Genomic DNA, 15,098 nt, shown 5'->3' with positions numbered 1-15,098 from the left:
CTCTAACCATTTGGCTCTAGATCTGATGAAAGCACCTTTAGCTAAATTCACATACATTTTATCTAGTTCTTCGCTGAGACTCTTTAGTATTTTTAATTCTTCCTCAGGTTGTGTTTGGAACTTAATAACTGTCAGGGTTCGTCAGGGGGAGGACACAAATGCAGAGGCACAGAGCGGTTAAAGCTAACAAAAGCTCCTTTATTCAAAGCCAGGAGGGCAAAACAATACAAAAAAACAAAAATCTCACTCAGCGTGGTCAAAAGGAAAAGTACAAAATAACTAACTAAAAATCACACTTTGCATGGAAAACAGGCACAGGGCATAAAAAGGCAGGAACAAAAAACAAAGCATGAACAAGGCTACTACCTGGAGCACCCCGAGGTCAGGCAGAAGAACATGGCGACATTGGTAGGCGAGGAACGGGGCGGGGCATGGCATGGACAAGACATAGACGGAAACAAACCCTACACCAGACGAGACGAACTAGAAATGACAGAGGGGAAGACACAGACTACGAGACACAGGTGGCACACATTAGGGCCGGGCAGGTGATCACACAAGGAGGGAAAACACAGGAAGTAAAGCACAAGACAATGCACAAGGAGGAGAAGGCTATCAAAATAAAATATAACATTACAAAAACAGAAACCCAGGGGACAGAACAACAACCTAACAAAGATAACAGGACACAGGATAAACAGAAAACCCAAACCAAGGAAACCAAACCAGAACTAAACACCAGGTCGTGACAATAACTGCAGTTGATTTAATAGGGAATTCATTTTATTGGCTTTTTGTTTCTTGATTTCTTTGCTGTGTTTAATTGTGACCATTTTTGAATTGAATTCATTTCCTTTCTGTTAAATATATGTTTAATAATATTATAATAATTTTTATCATCCAATACAGTGCTGATTAATTTCCAATAACCTGTTGCCCTGGTACATTGACAATAGCCCTGTGGCCAATGATGTTTCTTCCCCTTCTTCTCACTGTTGTCAGGTTGAATCCAGCCTCATCAATGTATGTAAACCCATGCAGGACTTCTTCCATTTGCAAAACTCTCTGAAATACAGCAAAATATCGCATTGCATAATCAGTAGGTCTGCTATACAGTAAAATGACATGTACTGTAAAAAGGTTATGTGTACACAATGCTACAGTCAGTGAACAAAACATACCACCACATATTCAGGCCACAGGACTTTCACCCTGTCTGAATTTCTTTCAAATGACACTTTATATAGTTGTTTCATCACAACTTGATGTTTTTTAAGGCAACAAATATGGCCTTTTGTTGACAGAGAGACCTGTTGGACATTGAACATTTGGTGATAATTGACAATTGAATTTCTTGAAGTCTGATTGCATTATTGGCATTGAACTTGCCTGTTGCCTTTTTATAGTGCTTAAACCTGATTGGTGTGTCTAAAATTAAGCACCAGTGTGTGTGCGCGCCTGGTGGCTGTGGTTAACCAATTGGTTCATGGGGTGTCAAATGCATACAAGTGTGTTTAGTGTTTTGCAAATCACTGTGTGTAACGTTTTGCAAAAAGTGTGAAGCTGACATCGTGCTTACAGTTGTGCAAATCTAGGCCAGTGTTTTGCTCCTTGAGTGTAAGGTTTTGTTAATTGTGGGGAAGTTTTCATTTTAGTGTGTAAGCAATTGAAAAACACTGTATGACATTTGAATGGTTTTACAGTTTTTTCTGATTGCTTAAGCACATTTCAGTAACTATTGGACTAAAAAGACTCACTAACTAAAAAAAACCTTACACCAAATCAGCAAAACATTGTAGATCTTTTGCAAAAGCTAATACATCTTGCTTAACTCTTCAAACCTTTGTAAAAATGGTATTTTTGTACCAAACAGTTAACACAAACCATCACATTACTAAGCACACAATGTGCCAACTACACACTGATGGTATTAACTGAAAACACATCTGGCTTTTGCTTTCTCTGTGCACACGGTCTGTCCATTTGAGGTCAAACCTTTGTTTGGGATTCAAATTTCAAGTATGAATGTTTATTCACGCACATCAAAACAAACACAAGAAAACATACAATTTCACTGAAAGAGAGAGAGAGAGAAAATCAGTCTCATTGTCTCTCTGGGTTCCACAGAATTTCATCAACGTTGCATTCAATGTCTTCTAGTCCAAGGCACCGGGGAACATGTCTCCTGGAGTGTTGTATCCAGGGTGCCTGGTCCATATCCTCGCATGCCTCCTTCCAGATGCTGGATGTCTAGCAATTCTGTGGAGTAACAGTTTACATGTACAGTATTGTTGTTTTTCTCATTAGAGTATGGTACTGCTACAAAACTTAGTGTGAGGGAACTGTACTAACCGATTCTCATCTTATGATGCTTGCTACAGTGTAGCGGCTCAGGCTGAACCTGTTGTCCAGCTTCCCTCAGGGTCATTCCATGGTTGATCACATGATCCACTATTGTAGCTCTGATGACATCAGTAATTCTATTTCTTCTTACCCTTCCTCCTTCCTCTTCACTTCCTCATCCTCTTCCTCTAATTCTCACTCTTCGTATGCCCATGTTACGCTCAGCCAAAAAAAATACAAACTAATAATGATCCATACACCTGCCCTGCTGCATATTTCAAAAGGGGAAGAGAACCCATTTAATGTTTATGTGTTTTTTTCTTTTGTCACCAATGCTTTTTTCTCTCCGTGGATGGTGACAGCATCTCAGTTACATTGCATCATAAATCTTTTTGCCTTAATTGGTCATGATGAATTTATGGGAGGTGGAGTTGGGTGTGTGTGAAAGGCAACTGAATGTTACACTTGAGCACTGGATCAAGACTGTCAGAAGGATGGAGACTGTTCAGTATGTCAACTCACCTGTGGATGAAAGAAGAGAGAGGAGGAAAGTTCCATCAGGTTAGAACACATAATAAATATTGTACATTTATTGTCAACAATAGCTGGTAATGGAAATATCCAAAAGTGAATCTGTCAACAGTGTATTTTATTGTGTTTTATTTAAAACAAAAAAAAAAGAAGACATGTCACATGATTACTTGTGTTTTTCTGTTTTTGACTCATCACTGTGTGGTTAGTAACAGGCAAAATGTTATACAATAGTAAAGCTACTGTGTAGAAATGTTACATCAGTAAAAATACCTCAACATGTGTTGTTACAGATTAAAGAAGGCAAAAATGACAAGATAATACAACCACATTTAATAATTTAATGTTAAATGGAATCATCTTGATGTTTCTCTCTGTTTATAGGAGGATCCAAAATCTTCATGTTAGTGGGAGTGAGTTTTGGCCTGCTCTGCATCATACAGGCTGCTCTCAATGTATCTCTACGGCTGCAAGCTGGTGAGTAATGATTTCCACATTACAGCAAATATATATGAGTAACATTCCCAGGAAGCTCTGCATTCTGCATTCTAATTGCAACAGAAGCTTGGTGTTTTTCAAGTTATATTAACCCAAGTTTAACAAATTTCCCAAAATGTTCTTAGTCACAAACAGTTTTTTTCAGTCGCTAACAAGCATTTGTCCACGTGCACAGCATCGGTGTTTTGTGACCATACCGTTCACAAATTTCATTGTCGCTTTTACACAATATGCAGTCAGTAAACACATTTCTACAATGCTTACATTTTCTTAACAGATAAGCTATACCCACCACCAAAATGATGGATCATTTTTGTCTTTTTTACAAATGTTAGCACACAACACACCACAATAAAAACAACAATATTCCAAACCTTAGCTACAGTATAAAACCTCCACGTCTGCAACTATATCAGCTCAAAAACAACACTTTAGCTCAAAAATAAGCTGATAATTAACAGTTCAATAACTGACAAACAGCTGATTTATGTTGGATACATTGGGCCAAACACAGCTGATTGTAGACTGGATTGCAGAGACAGAAATTGACACATAAAGGAGGACCTTGAGGAGTGATGTTTTTGGGAGCGTACACATGAAAAGAAAAACAAAAAATTGAAACGAGGGTTCAATATGCCCAAAAGGCGTCGGCGAGGATGGAATGTTATAGGTAAAAGGGCCACAGCTGAAGTGCCAGGACAGAGAGGGGCAAACATCACAATGTGTGCAGCACTTGGAAATACTGGGTTGATCTATCATAGATGTCAGATTGGACCTACAATACTGAATGACCTTCACCAGCATCTGGTTCCAGAGCAGAATCAGGAGGGAGAGGACATGAGGATCTTTGTCATCATCTGGGACAATGTGGCTTTCCACTCTTAAGCCATCACAACATGGTTTGAAGTCCACCCAAGACTGGTCCGTGTCTTCCTTCTACCCTATTTACCTTTTCTCAATCCCATAGAGGAGTTTTTTTTTCTGCATGGAGGTGGAAAGTTTTTTGACCATCAGCCACATGACCAATCGTCACTCCTTGATGCCATGGATGCAGGGACACTGCAGTTGAAGACTGGCAAGCATGGACACAACACATGCTTTTTACTGGAATGCTTTAGAATGTGAACATTACTTATGGACATCCAGTTCCCAACCAAGACATGTAGTGTTAAAAACAGTGGATTGCATGTTTTGCATGCAAATACCTGTAAAACTGAAACATGAAAGTCCATGCAGTTTTTGTAATGCTAACAGTTGCCAGTATTTTTAAGCCTGGTGCACTTTGATTGACTGCATGTACCTTGTGAACTGAAAACACGTGTTTTTTTGTGAGAGAATAATTTCATTTTGAGTCTGATTTCCAGTGTTTTGGTGAAGTAAGTGTGTTAGAGAAAGATGTATTGTATTTTGAAAAGAAGAGTTAGTGTATATTTAACAAAATGTGTTTTTGAGAATAAAATTAGCCATTTGGCCGATTGTGCTTTGTCGGTGTGTGTCTGTGTTAAGAGTTTAGAATAAGTATCTGAAGAATGGGTAAGCGCTTGTTAGCGAAAATCTGTAACTTTTCTGTTTGTTTGTCTGTGTAGCAGGGAGTTCAGACAGATTCAACAATAGCAATTCGACCATGATGTCAGCTGATGATGTCAGAAACAGCGAGCGAGACAGGTTGACCCAAGAGAACCATCGGCTGCTTCAAAAGAACAGCCAATTGCAGGTCATTAACACCACGCAACAATTAGAGATACAGGAACTGAGAGCACAAATAAAAATGGGTAAGTCCCTGTAACGACATAATGCACATACTGAATCACAGTCCGGACTGAAATGTCTCAATAAATATGAACTGTCTAAGAAAGATGATGAACATTAACACCTACCAGTATTGTTCTCGTTTGTATGAACTACTTAAGCAATGAATCAGTGCTCTGCTGTTTTGTATTGTTGTGCTTTTGTGCCTTGTTTCTGACCCATTGTGTAATTGTTCACTCGTCTTAATCCATCCAGTCTTATGGTTGCTGTCTCATCTTGTCCTGTTGTGTCCTGTCCTATGTCCATTTCCTCACAGCACTAAATGTCCAAGGTTGTCCCCAAGGATGGGTCAGATTCCAGTCGAGCTGTTACCAGGGTTCCTCTCATGAAAACACCTGGGACTTTGCCAAACAGGACTGTGAGAGTAAAGGTGCTCATTTGGTGATTATGAAAGGTCAACTGAAAAAGGTATTTGTGATTATTTTTTCCTTCACATTATCTTGTTTATCCCTCTTGTCCTGCCTTGTCCTTGTCTGCCTAAATGGCATGTGGCTAAAATGAATAAAGCTTTTAACCACACTTCCTTCCCAATAGAACATCGTCAGAGCTATTGGGTCTGCTGACCTCGGTGTTGTCACAATGTGGCTCGGCTTGAGTGGTCATTATAACACTCGTACCTCCACATGGACATGGAGATGGGTGGATGGAAGTTCATTTTTCCCCTCTAAGTTGAAGGGTAGACAGAGTTTGTATCGCAATTGCGTACATGTTGCACACCCATCATTATCTGTTAATTGGACCCCTGGCAGTTGCCAAGACCAACACCACTGGATGTGTGAAATGGAGTTGCAGAGCAGCTTTGTTAGACCTAAATAAAGACAACCTATGCTAAATGTTTTACATTTGTAACGCAACAATTCACATTCCAATTAGAGAAACTTTTATTTTAGGTAACTATACAATTTGGTCTGGATAGTTTCAGAGTATCAGAGTTGAACCACTGTAAGAAGTCTGACTAAGAAAAATATCAATAAGTGAACAGAAGAAAAGAAAAAGATCTAGTATGAATCTGCTTGTTAGTATCTGTCTGGTGAGGGTCTATACAGATGATTTTCTTCTATTTCTGTACACCTGGTACTGCTTAAAAGGACAGACTGTGAACACAGACAGCATCATCTGAAATGTTAAATGTAAAATCCTGTTTGTGTTAATGTAGTACCTTGTGTATGCCTCATTATAAGCAATAATAACACTTTAATAACCATATTTGATGTGCGTTTGATTGCTGCAGCTGAAGCATTGCTTTAAATTGTTAACTGAATGATCGCTCTGAACTGCCCGAGAACCTGAAATCTGAATTAAACTTCTGAAGACGTGAACGACTTGAATGCTAAAGGAAAAAACATATTTGAATTTGACTTTTTGAATAATATGAAGCTTAATGTAAATGGTCTGAGGCTGGAATAATACCTGAAGCTTATTCAATTGAATGTACACCCTGTACAGGACAGGTGGGATCAGAAAAGTGATGAACATAGCAGATATAATGTTTAATGTGTGCATGTGTGTCTCCATAGAAACACATATATATGTGACCTTGAGCCCTTAATTGCAGCCTTCAGACACCAAGCACATAAAGCAGATAAAAAAAAACTTAAAAAGTGTGAAACCCCAGGCTTGGCTCTACAAAATTGTGCGATTTCATGTTCATTGTGTAACAAATGTTGAGCTTGCAGTGGGTTAAGTAGAGAGACACAGCACCACCTAGAGGGAAAAAAATAAACCACTGCCTTATGCTTACATTTGTTCAAGTTTATCTCACTGGTCTGCTATTTACCTTCCACACAATCGATGAGTACATATTGCTAATGTAGTGACCACTGGTTAGGATACATTGATCAGACTATACAGGGTCTAAAAATTCTCACTGCACAATTAGGGGAGACCGGGACTTGTTCTCACACTTTTTACACATATCTCATTTGTTAATGCTTACCAAATGAAAGAACAAAGTCTTGGGCACAAACTGTGTATTCATTTTGTTTTGATATCTATTTTCTGTGCAGACTAATAGCATTTAATTAGGGGGTGCACACATGTGACATGCTGCCCCATTAGCGGGTAAGTTGTCACACCATACATCACACATGTTTGGCATAAATAAAACAAGAACACTTCAGTTTAATTAATATTCCAAATTAAATTTAGCTAGAAAAAGTTAGAAAAAGATTAATCAATGAACTTGAATAAAAATTGGTTTCTTCACCTCCCTCCATCACGTCAGGTGCTGTGCTGCCATTTGTTGTTTTTCTTGTGTAATTCCTGACAATTTCTTCTCCTGTGAGTTTTTTCTTTGTTCTTTCAAAAAACAATGACAAATTGAACAACAACTAACCTGCAGATTCTCTGTGTCTATTATTGCATATACTCAAGTAGTGTGACAGGTTGCCCCAAATTGGTTGAGACAATTTGCCCCAAAACAGCCATGTTTGCTAATATCAGCCATATTTTAAAGTTAGCTTGAAGCAGCACTGTAACTCAAGTCTGGCCAAACACTTTATTCTCTCTTCTAACAGGTTCAGATGTTAAATAATTGATATTTGTGTCTTTAAGCAGACAATTACAAAAAATATTAAGTTGGTATTTTTTACTTTGACATGTGAAAAATGGGAAATTTGTCCTCACCTCAGTTGACAGTGTGCTTTGGTTTTCCCATACAGGATGTGACATCAAATTATGTTTAAGCACAAAACTAGTATTCCACGTTTGAGTAGACCCCCTTTGTGGTCAAGTTATTGCAAGTGTGACAACTTACTCATGTGACAACAAGCCCCGGTCTCCCTACACAGCACTACAGCATGACAAAGGCACTACAAAGCATCTTATATAGTGAGTAGGAGGCGATTTCAGACACATCAATGCATGTTACTTCCTTACAGTCTGTTGATAACATTACTTCATTGTTTGGTCTGAACTTTGAAGGAATTTCCTGAAAATTGATTCGATGTCCAGTTATTGTGACATCCTAAGCTGTGAAATGGCTTAGGATGTTTTATTTTGAAACAGGACAAAAAACAAAACATATCAACATTAGCATTGTAGCTGAAATAGAGTATTATGTTCAGAATTGATCTACACTCACAGAGACTTTCACTGGTAAAATCTTCAGTGTAGAATTAACCGTAGTGTTAATGTGTGCAAACATCCTCTCAGTGAAAGTGTGTGTGAAGGTGTGTATGCATGTGTTAGTATCAGGGTCAGAGAATGACAGCCTTCCTCTGTTCCAGTCCAGGGTCACCCTGATCCTCTTTAGCTCCTTCTGGATGGGGAGGAAAGTGCCTGAAGCTCCTGTCTGTGCACTGTATTTACCTTCGTCGAACCATATTATCCACAGTCCAGACCGTTTGTCTCCCTTCCTCATAGACTCTGCTGACACACCTAGTGACCACGATGTGCTCTCTCCAACACGGACCTCCCAACTGTGAGTCCCTGAGTTAAAGCCCTCAGAATTTAGGACAGATGAGTAATGATCAAACCTCTCTGGATTATCAGGAAGCTTCTGTGTCTGTCCTCCTTTCACAGTGGTCAGATCCTCAGACAGGATGAGGTTTGGATGAGCAGCGTTTGGGTCCAGGATCAGAGGAGTGTAGGAGACCATATCTTTCATCTTGTTCCAGATGTTGAAGGTCAGGTTGCCCAGGTGTTTGGCCTGGTCTATCAGAGCTCCTGAGGGCAGCTGTGGATCCTCCAACAGGGGGCAGTGCTGGACTCTTTCCACTGCAGCCTTGTAGTTGTGCAGGAATGAGACGTCTTTCGCTCTCAGGTCCTCTTCTGTGGCTCTGACTGTGTCTGAAAGAGCTGCTATCTCTCTGCTCAGAGCCTCCACCTTCTTCTTCATCAGTCTCCTCTTCTGCTCCTCTTCCTCCCTGAGTGCAGCTATCCTGGCCTCCTCTTCTTCTGCTAGAAACCGGTGGAGCTTCTCAAACTGCTCCTTAATCTGCCTCTCTGTGTGTCGGGCCTGGGCCTTAATGTGTTCTGTTGTTTGATCAAACTTCTCTTTAGCTTCTTCACAAACCTTTAACTTCTCCTTTAAGGGCTGCAGAGTTTCCTCAAGTTTCTTCCTGTGTTGTCGTGCAGCTTCATCGATGGGTCTGAATCTGTGCTTGGAGTGTTTTTCTGAATCTCTGCAGACAAGACACACTGGCTGCTGATCGTCCAGACAGAAGAGTTTGACTTTCTCAGAGTGCAGACTGCAGAGAGCCTCTAACGCTTTTTGATCGCTCTGTTGTAAGAAGCTCTCACACAGATTCTTCAGGGCTAAGTTTACAGGAGGTTTAGACTTCGAAGATGTCCTCTTACACATTGGACACTCATGTGTTGGCTTTTCTCTCCACCAGCTCTGCAGACAATCTTCACAGAAGCTGTGGCTACATGACAAAAAAACAGGAAGTCTGAAGATGTCCTGACAGATGGGACAGCAGAGATCCTCCTCTGATCTGGAAGCCATTTATTCTGTTTATCACAGCAGCAGACCAGCAACCAGGAAACCAGTCTCTGTGTTATTCTCCTTCAGAAAGTTACTTTCACTTCCACACTGTCCTCAGCTCAGACAGCAGCTTCCAGTGTCAGTAGTCTCAGAGTTCCCAGAGTCCCTTCCTGTCCCGCTGCTGCAAATATTTTGTCTTGTGGTCAAGTGTTTTCGTCTTGTCTCTCAGCATGTGTCCAGCTCTCCTCTGTGACGCAGATTAAAAACTTATTTCCTGATTTGTCGGCTGAAGGGGTGGGGCTTTTTCAGCGGAATGCACATGATATACATCAGTTTTTCTACCTGCAAGTTTGGACATAGTTCATTCCAGTCTGACATGTCAACTGAGGAATCTGTACTCTGTACTCTGATAATGTGTTCCACATACTGTATACAGTCTCTCTCCGTCTCACTCATGCATACGCAGACAAATACTGTCTTAAGGGTAATGAGTGACATAGTCATAGTTTATATATGAAGAAACTAACATTAACAGCACAAAACAAAAACTGAACTCCTGCTGATTTTGTAAGTTTACCCACTAACAAAGAAATGATCAGTCTATAATTGTAATGGTAGGTTTATTTGAACAGTGAGAGACAGAACAATAACAAAAAATCCAGAAAAAGTGCATTTCAAACAGGTTATACATTCATTCACATTTTCATGAATGAAATAAGTGTTTGATCTCAACACTGGTCAATCAGCAACATCTCTGGCTTTCTACTGCAGGGACCAGTTGACTGAAGCTATGTGCTGTTTCAGGCCATTTGATTGTTTTACAAAGTTGTACCTGCTGTATGTGTCTGCTAGACTGGTGCAGTAAAACTGAACCTCAGTGTTTTAGGAAGATGCTGCACCTTAATATTTATTTCTTGGCACATTTAGTTTGTTTTTGTAAACAAAATCATTTCTGCTTATTGTTTTTTCCTTTTAAACTCTCATTTTGGTGCAGGTTAAGGCAGAGTTTTGAGGTTAAATATTAACTCCTTAAAAGGAGGTGTTTAAATCTGCTGAGTTTAACCACTGCCAGCTCCCTCTAATCAGCCGTATAAAACACATACAAAAAATTACTATATCATCTTACATACATACACACACACACACACACACACACATATATATATATATATATATATATATATATATATATATATAATCTGTAGTAGAATAGGTAAGATCTTAGGAGATATATATATATATATATATATATATATATATATATCTCCTAAGATCTTACCTATTCTACTACAGATTATATTCAAACGTATCACATTTAATTAACATTATAATAATAATATCCCTGAAGCACATACACCCAACACTATACAGGGTCTAAAAGTTCCCACTGCACAATTACACAGCACTACAGCATGACAAAGACACTATAAGCATCTTATATACTGATAGGGGGCGATTTCAGACACATCAATACATGTTACTTCCTTACAGTTTGTTGATAACACTAGTTTATTGTTAGGTCTGAACTTTTAAGAAATTTTCTAAACAGTCAAAACTGATTTTAGGTCCAGTTATTGTGAAATTCCAAGCTGTGAAATTTCCCAGCTTGGGATGAATAAAGTACTTCTATTCTATTCTACTTTTATTTTGAAACAGAACATAAAACTAAACATATCAACATTAGCATTGTAGCTGAAATACACTCAACAAAAATATAAACGCAACACTTTTGTTTTTGCTCCCATGTTTCATGAGATGGACTTGAAGATCTAAACTTCATTCCAGATACACAATATTACCATTCCTCTCAAACATTGTTCACAAATCTGTCTAAATGTGTGATAGTGAGCACTTCTGCTTTGCTGAGATAATCCATCCCACCTCACAGGTGTGCCACATCAAGATGCTGATCTGACATCATGATTAGTGCACAGGTGTACCTCAAACTGCCCACAATAAAAGGCCACCCTGAAATGTGCATTTTGTTTCTGCTTTATTGGCGGTCTGGGGACTCAGAACCAGTCAGTATCTGGTGTGACCACCATTTGCCTCATGCAGTGCAACACATCTTCTTCGCATAGAGTTTATCAGATTGTCTATTGTGGCCTGTGGAATGTTGGTCCACTCCTCTTCAATGGCTGTGCGAAGTTGCTGGATATTAGTGGGAACTGGTGCACGCTGTCGTATACGCCGGTCAAGCACATCCCAAACATGTTCAATGGGTGACATGTCCGGTGAGTATGCTGGCCATGCAAGAACTGGGACATTTTCAGCTTCCAAGAATTGTGTACAGATCCTTGCAACATGGGGCCGTGCATTATCTTGCTGAAACATGAGGTGATGTTCATGGATGTATGGCACAACAATGGGCCTCAGGATCTCATCACGGTATCTCTGTGCATTCAAAATGCCATCAATAAAATGCACCTGTGTTCTTCGTCCATAACAGATGCCTGCCCATACCATGACCCCACCACCACCATGGGCCACTCGATCCACAACATTGACATCAGCAAAGCGCTCACCCACACGACGCCACACACGCTGTCTGCCATCTGCCCTGAACAATGTAAACCGAGATTCATCCGTGAAGAGAACACCTCTCCAACGTGCTAGACGCCATCGAATGTGAGCATTTGCCCACTCAAGTCTGTTACGGCGACGATCTGGAGTCAGGTTAAGACCCCGATGAGGACGACGAGCATGCAGTTGAGCTTCCCTGAGACGGTTTCTGACAGTTTGTGCAGAAATTGTTTGGTTATGCAAACCAATTGTTTCAGCAGCTGTCTGAGTGGCTGGTCTCAGACGATCTCGGAGGTGAACCTGCTGGATGTGGAGGTCCTGGGCTGGTGTGGTTACTCGTGGTCTGCGGTTGTGAGGCCGGTTGGATGTACTGCCATATTCTCTGAAACGCCTTTGGAGACGGCTTATGGTGGAGAAATGAACATTCAATGCACGAGCAACAGATCTGGTTGACATTCCTGCTGTCAGCATGCCAATTGCACGCTCCCTCAATGCTTGTGGCATCTGTGGCATTTTGCTGTGAGACAAAACTGCACATTTCAGGGTGGCCTTTTATTGTGGGCAGTTTGAGGTACACCTGTGCACTAATCATGATGTCAGATCAGCATCTTGATGTGGCACACCTGTGAGGTGGGATGGATTATCTCAGCAAAGCAGAAGTGCTCACTATCACACATTTAGACAGATTTGTGAACAATGTTTGAGAGGAATGGTAATATTGTGTATCTGGAATGAAGTTTAGATCTTCAAGTCCATCTCATGAAACATGGGAGCAAAAACAAAAGTGTTGCGTTTATATTTTTGTTGAGTGTAGATCCAGAGTATTATGTTCAGAATTGATCTACACTCACAGAGACTTTCACTGGTAAAATCTTCAGTGTAGAATTAACCGTAGTGTGAATGTGTGCAAACATCCTCTCAGTGAACGTGTGTGTGAAGGTGTGTATGCATGTGTTAGTATCAGGGTCAGAGAATGACAGCCTTCCTCTGTTCCAGTCCAGGGTCACCCCGATCCTCTTCGGCTTCTTCTGGATGGGGAGGATAGTGCCTGAAGCTCCTGACCGTGCTCCGTATTTACCTTCATCGAACCATATTGCCCACAATCCAGACAGTTTTTCTCCCTTCCTCATAGACTCTGCTGACACACCCAGTACCCACTGTGAGTCCCTGAGTTAAAGCCCTCAGAATTTAGGACAGATGCATAACAATCAAACCTCTCTGGATTATCAGGAAGCTTCTGTGTCTGTCCTCCTTTCACGATGGTCAGATCTTCAGACAGGATGAGGTTTGGATGAACAGTGTTTGGGTCCAGGATCAGAGGAGTGTAGGAGACCATATCCTTCATCTTGTTCCAGATGTTGAAGGTCAGGTTGCCCAGGTGTTTGGCCTGGTCTATTAGAGCTCCTGAGGACAGGTTGGATCCTCCAACAGGGGGCAGTGCTGGACTCTTTCCACTGCAGCCTTGTAGTTGTGCAGGAATGAGACGTCTTTCGCTCTCAGGTCCTCTTCTGTGGCTCTGACTGTGTCTGAAAGAGCTGCTATCTCTCTGCTCAGAGCCTCCACCTTCTTCTTCATCAGCCTCCTCTTCTGCTCCTCTTCCTCCCTGAGTGCAGCCATCCTGGCCTCCTCTTCTTCTGCTAGAAACCGGTGCAGCTTCTCAAACTGCTCCTTAATCTGCCTCTCTGTGTGTCGGGCCTGGGCCTTAATGTGTTCTGTTGTTTGATCAAACTCCACTTTAGCTCCTTCACAAACCTTTAACTTCTCCTTTAAGGGCTGCAGAGTTTCCTCAAGTTTCTTCCTGTGTTGTTGTGCAGCTTCATCGATGGGTCTGAATATGTGCTTGGAGTGTTTTTCTGAATCTCTGCAGACAAGACACACTGATCGCTGCTGGCTGCTGATCGTCCAGACAGAAGAGTTTGACTTTCTCAGAGTGCAGACTGCAGAGAGCCTCTGAAGCTTTTTGATCGCTCTGTTGTAAGAAGCTCTCACACAGATTCTTCAGAACTAAGTTTACAGGAGGTTTAGACTTCGAAGATGTCCTCTTACACACTGGACACTCATGTGTTGGCTTTTCTCTCCACCAGCTCTGCAGACAATCTTCACAGAAGCTGTGGCTACATGACAAAAAAGCAGGAAGTCTGAAGATGTCCTGACAGATGGGACAGCAGAGATCCTCCTCTGATCTGGAAGCCATTTATTCTGTTTATCACAGCAGCAGACCAGCAACCAGGAAATCAATCTCTGTGTTATTCTCTTTAAGAAAGTTACTTTCACTTCCACACTGTCCTCAGCTCAGACAGCAGCTTCCAGCGTCAGTAGTCTCAGAGTTCCCAGAGTCCCCTCCTGTCCCGCTGCTGCAAATATTTTGTCTTGTTTTCAAGTCTTGTCGTCTTGTCTCTCAGCATGTGTCCAGCTCTCTGTTATGCAAAATAAAACCTTATTTCCTTATTCGTCTCAGGTATGTCAGCTGAAGGGGTGGGGCATTGTCAGAGGAATGCACAGGATATACATAATTTGTCTATGTGCAGGTTTGGACATAGTTCATTCCAGTCTGACTGGTCGGTCTGGTGTGTCAGCTGAGGAATATATATATGTAATATAGTTTTTTGGGGTTAAGGTTCATATTGAGTGGTTTAAGTGAATTTTAAATTCTTAAAAGGCAGCAATCATGTAAATGGAATTTAGGGAACTAAAGTGTTAATAAAATAAGATCAGGAGCCAGAGCGATTAAAGCTGGTGCTACATTAATACAAACACCTTTATTGTTCACTGCCAGAGATTTGGCATGATTCCTGATGGGATCAATCATAAATTTGGGCCAGTTGGATGGGAAAAAACTTAACTGCATCTGAACAAAGAACAACACTTGTAGAACAATGTCCTATGGACACATGAGACCAAAGGGGAGTTGTTTGGTCTTGGTTCACCACCGTGTCTGCTGAAAACCATACAACAAATATAGCAGAAA

At 40.9% G+C, this 15,098-nt stretch overlaps 2 protein-coding genes and 1 pseudogene across 2 annotated transcripts; 1 reads left to right on the top strand and 2 right to left on the bottom strand.

Moving 5' to 3' along the window:
• The first annotated feature begins 2,829 nt into the window (after positions 1-2,829).
• LOC114448427 (C-type lectin domain family 4 member G-like) lies at positions 2,830-5,997 on the top strand. The gene is made up of 5 exons (XM_028425349.1): positions 2,830-2,904; positions 3,259-3,351; positions 4,962-5,144; positions 5,438-5,589; positions 5,716-5,997. Exons 1-5 carry the CDS (start codon positions 2,838-2,840, stop codon positions 5,995-5,997), a joined length of 777 nt encoding a protein of 258 aa, XP_028281150.1. The 5' UTR covers positions 2,830-2,837.
• Positions 5,998-7,212: 1,215 nt separating this feature from the next.
• LOC114448277 (nuclear factor 7, brain-like) lies at positions 7,213-9,851 on the bottom strand. The gene has a single exon (XM_028425129.1). The coding sequence runs from the start codon at positions 9,626-9,628 to the stop codon at positions 8,243-8,245; it is 1,386 nt and encodes a 461-aa protein (XP_028280930.1). The 5' UTR covers positions 9,629-9,851; the 3' UTR covers positions 7,213-8,242.
• Positions 9,852-12,960: 3,109 nt separating this feature from the next.
• On the bottom strand, positions 12,961-14,399 carry LOC114448426 (nuclear factor 7, brain-like; annotated as a pseudogene).
• Positions 14,400-15,098: the final 699 nt, after the last annotated feature.

Source organism: Parambassis ranga, chromosome 16, assembly GCF_900634625.1.
Source record: "Parambassis ranga chromosome 16, fParRan2.1, whole genome shotgun sequence".
Lineage (NCBI taxonomy): Eukaryota > Metazoa > Chordata > Actinopteri > Ambassidae > Parambassis > Parambassis ranga.
This window is presented reverse-complemented; position numbering and strand designations above follow the sequence as displayed.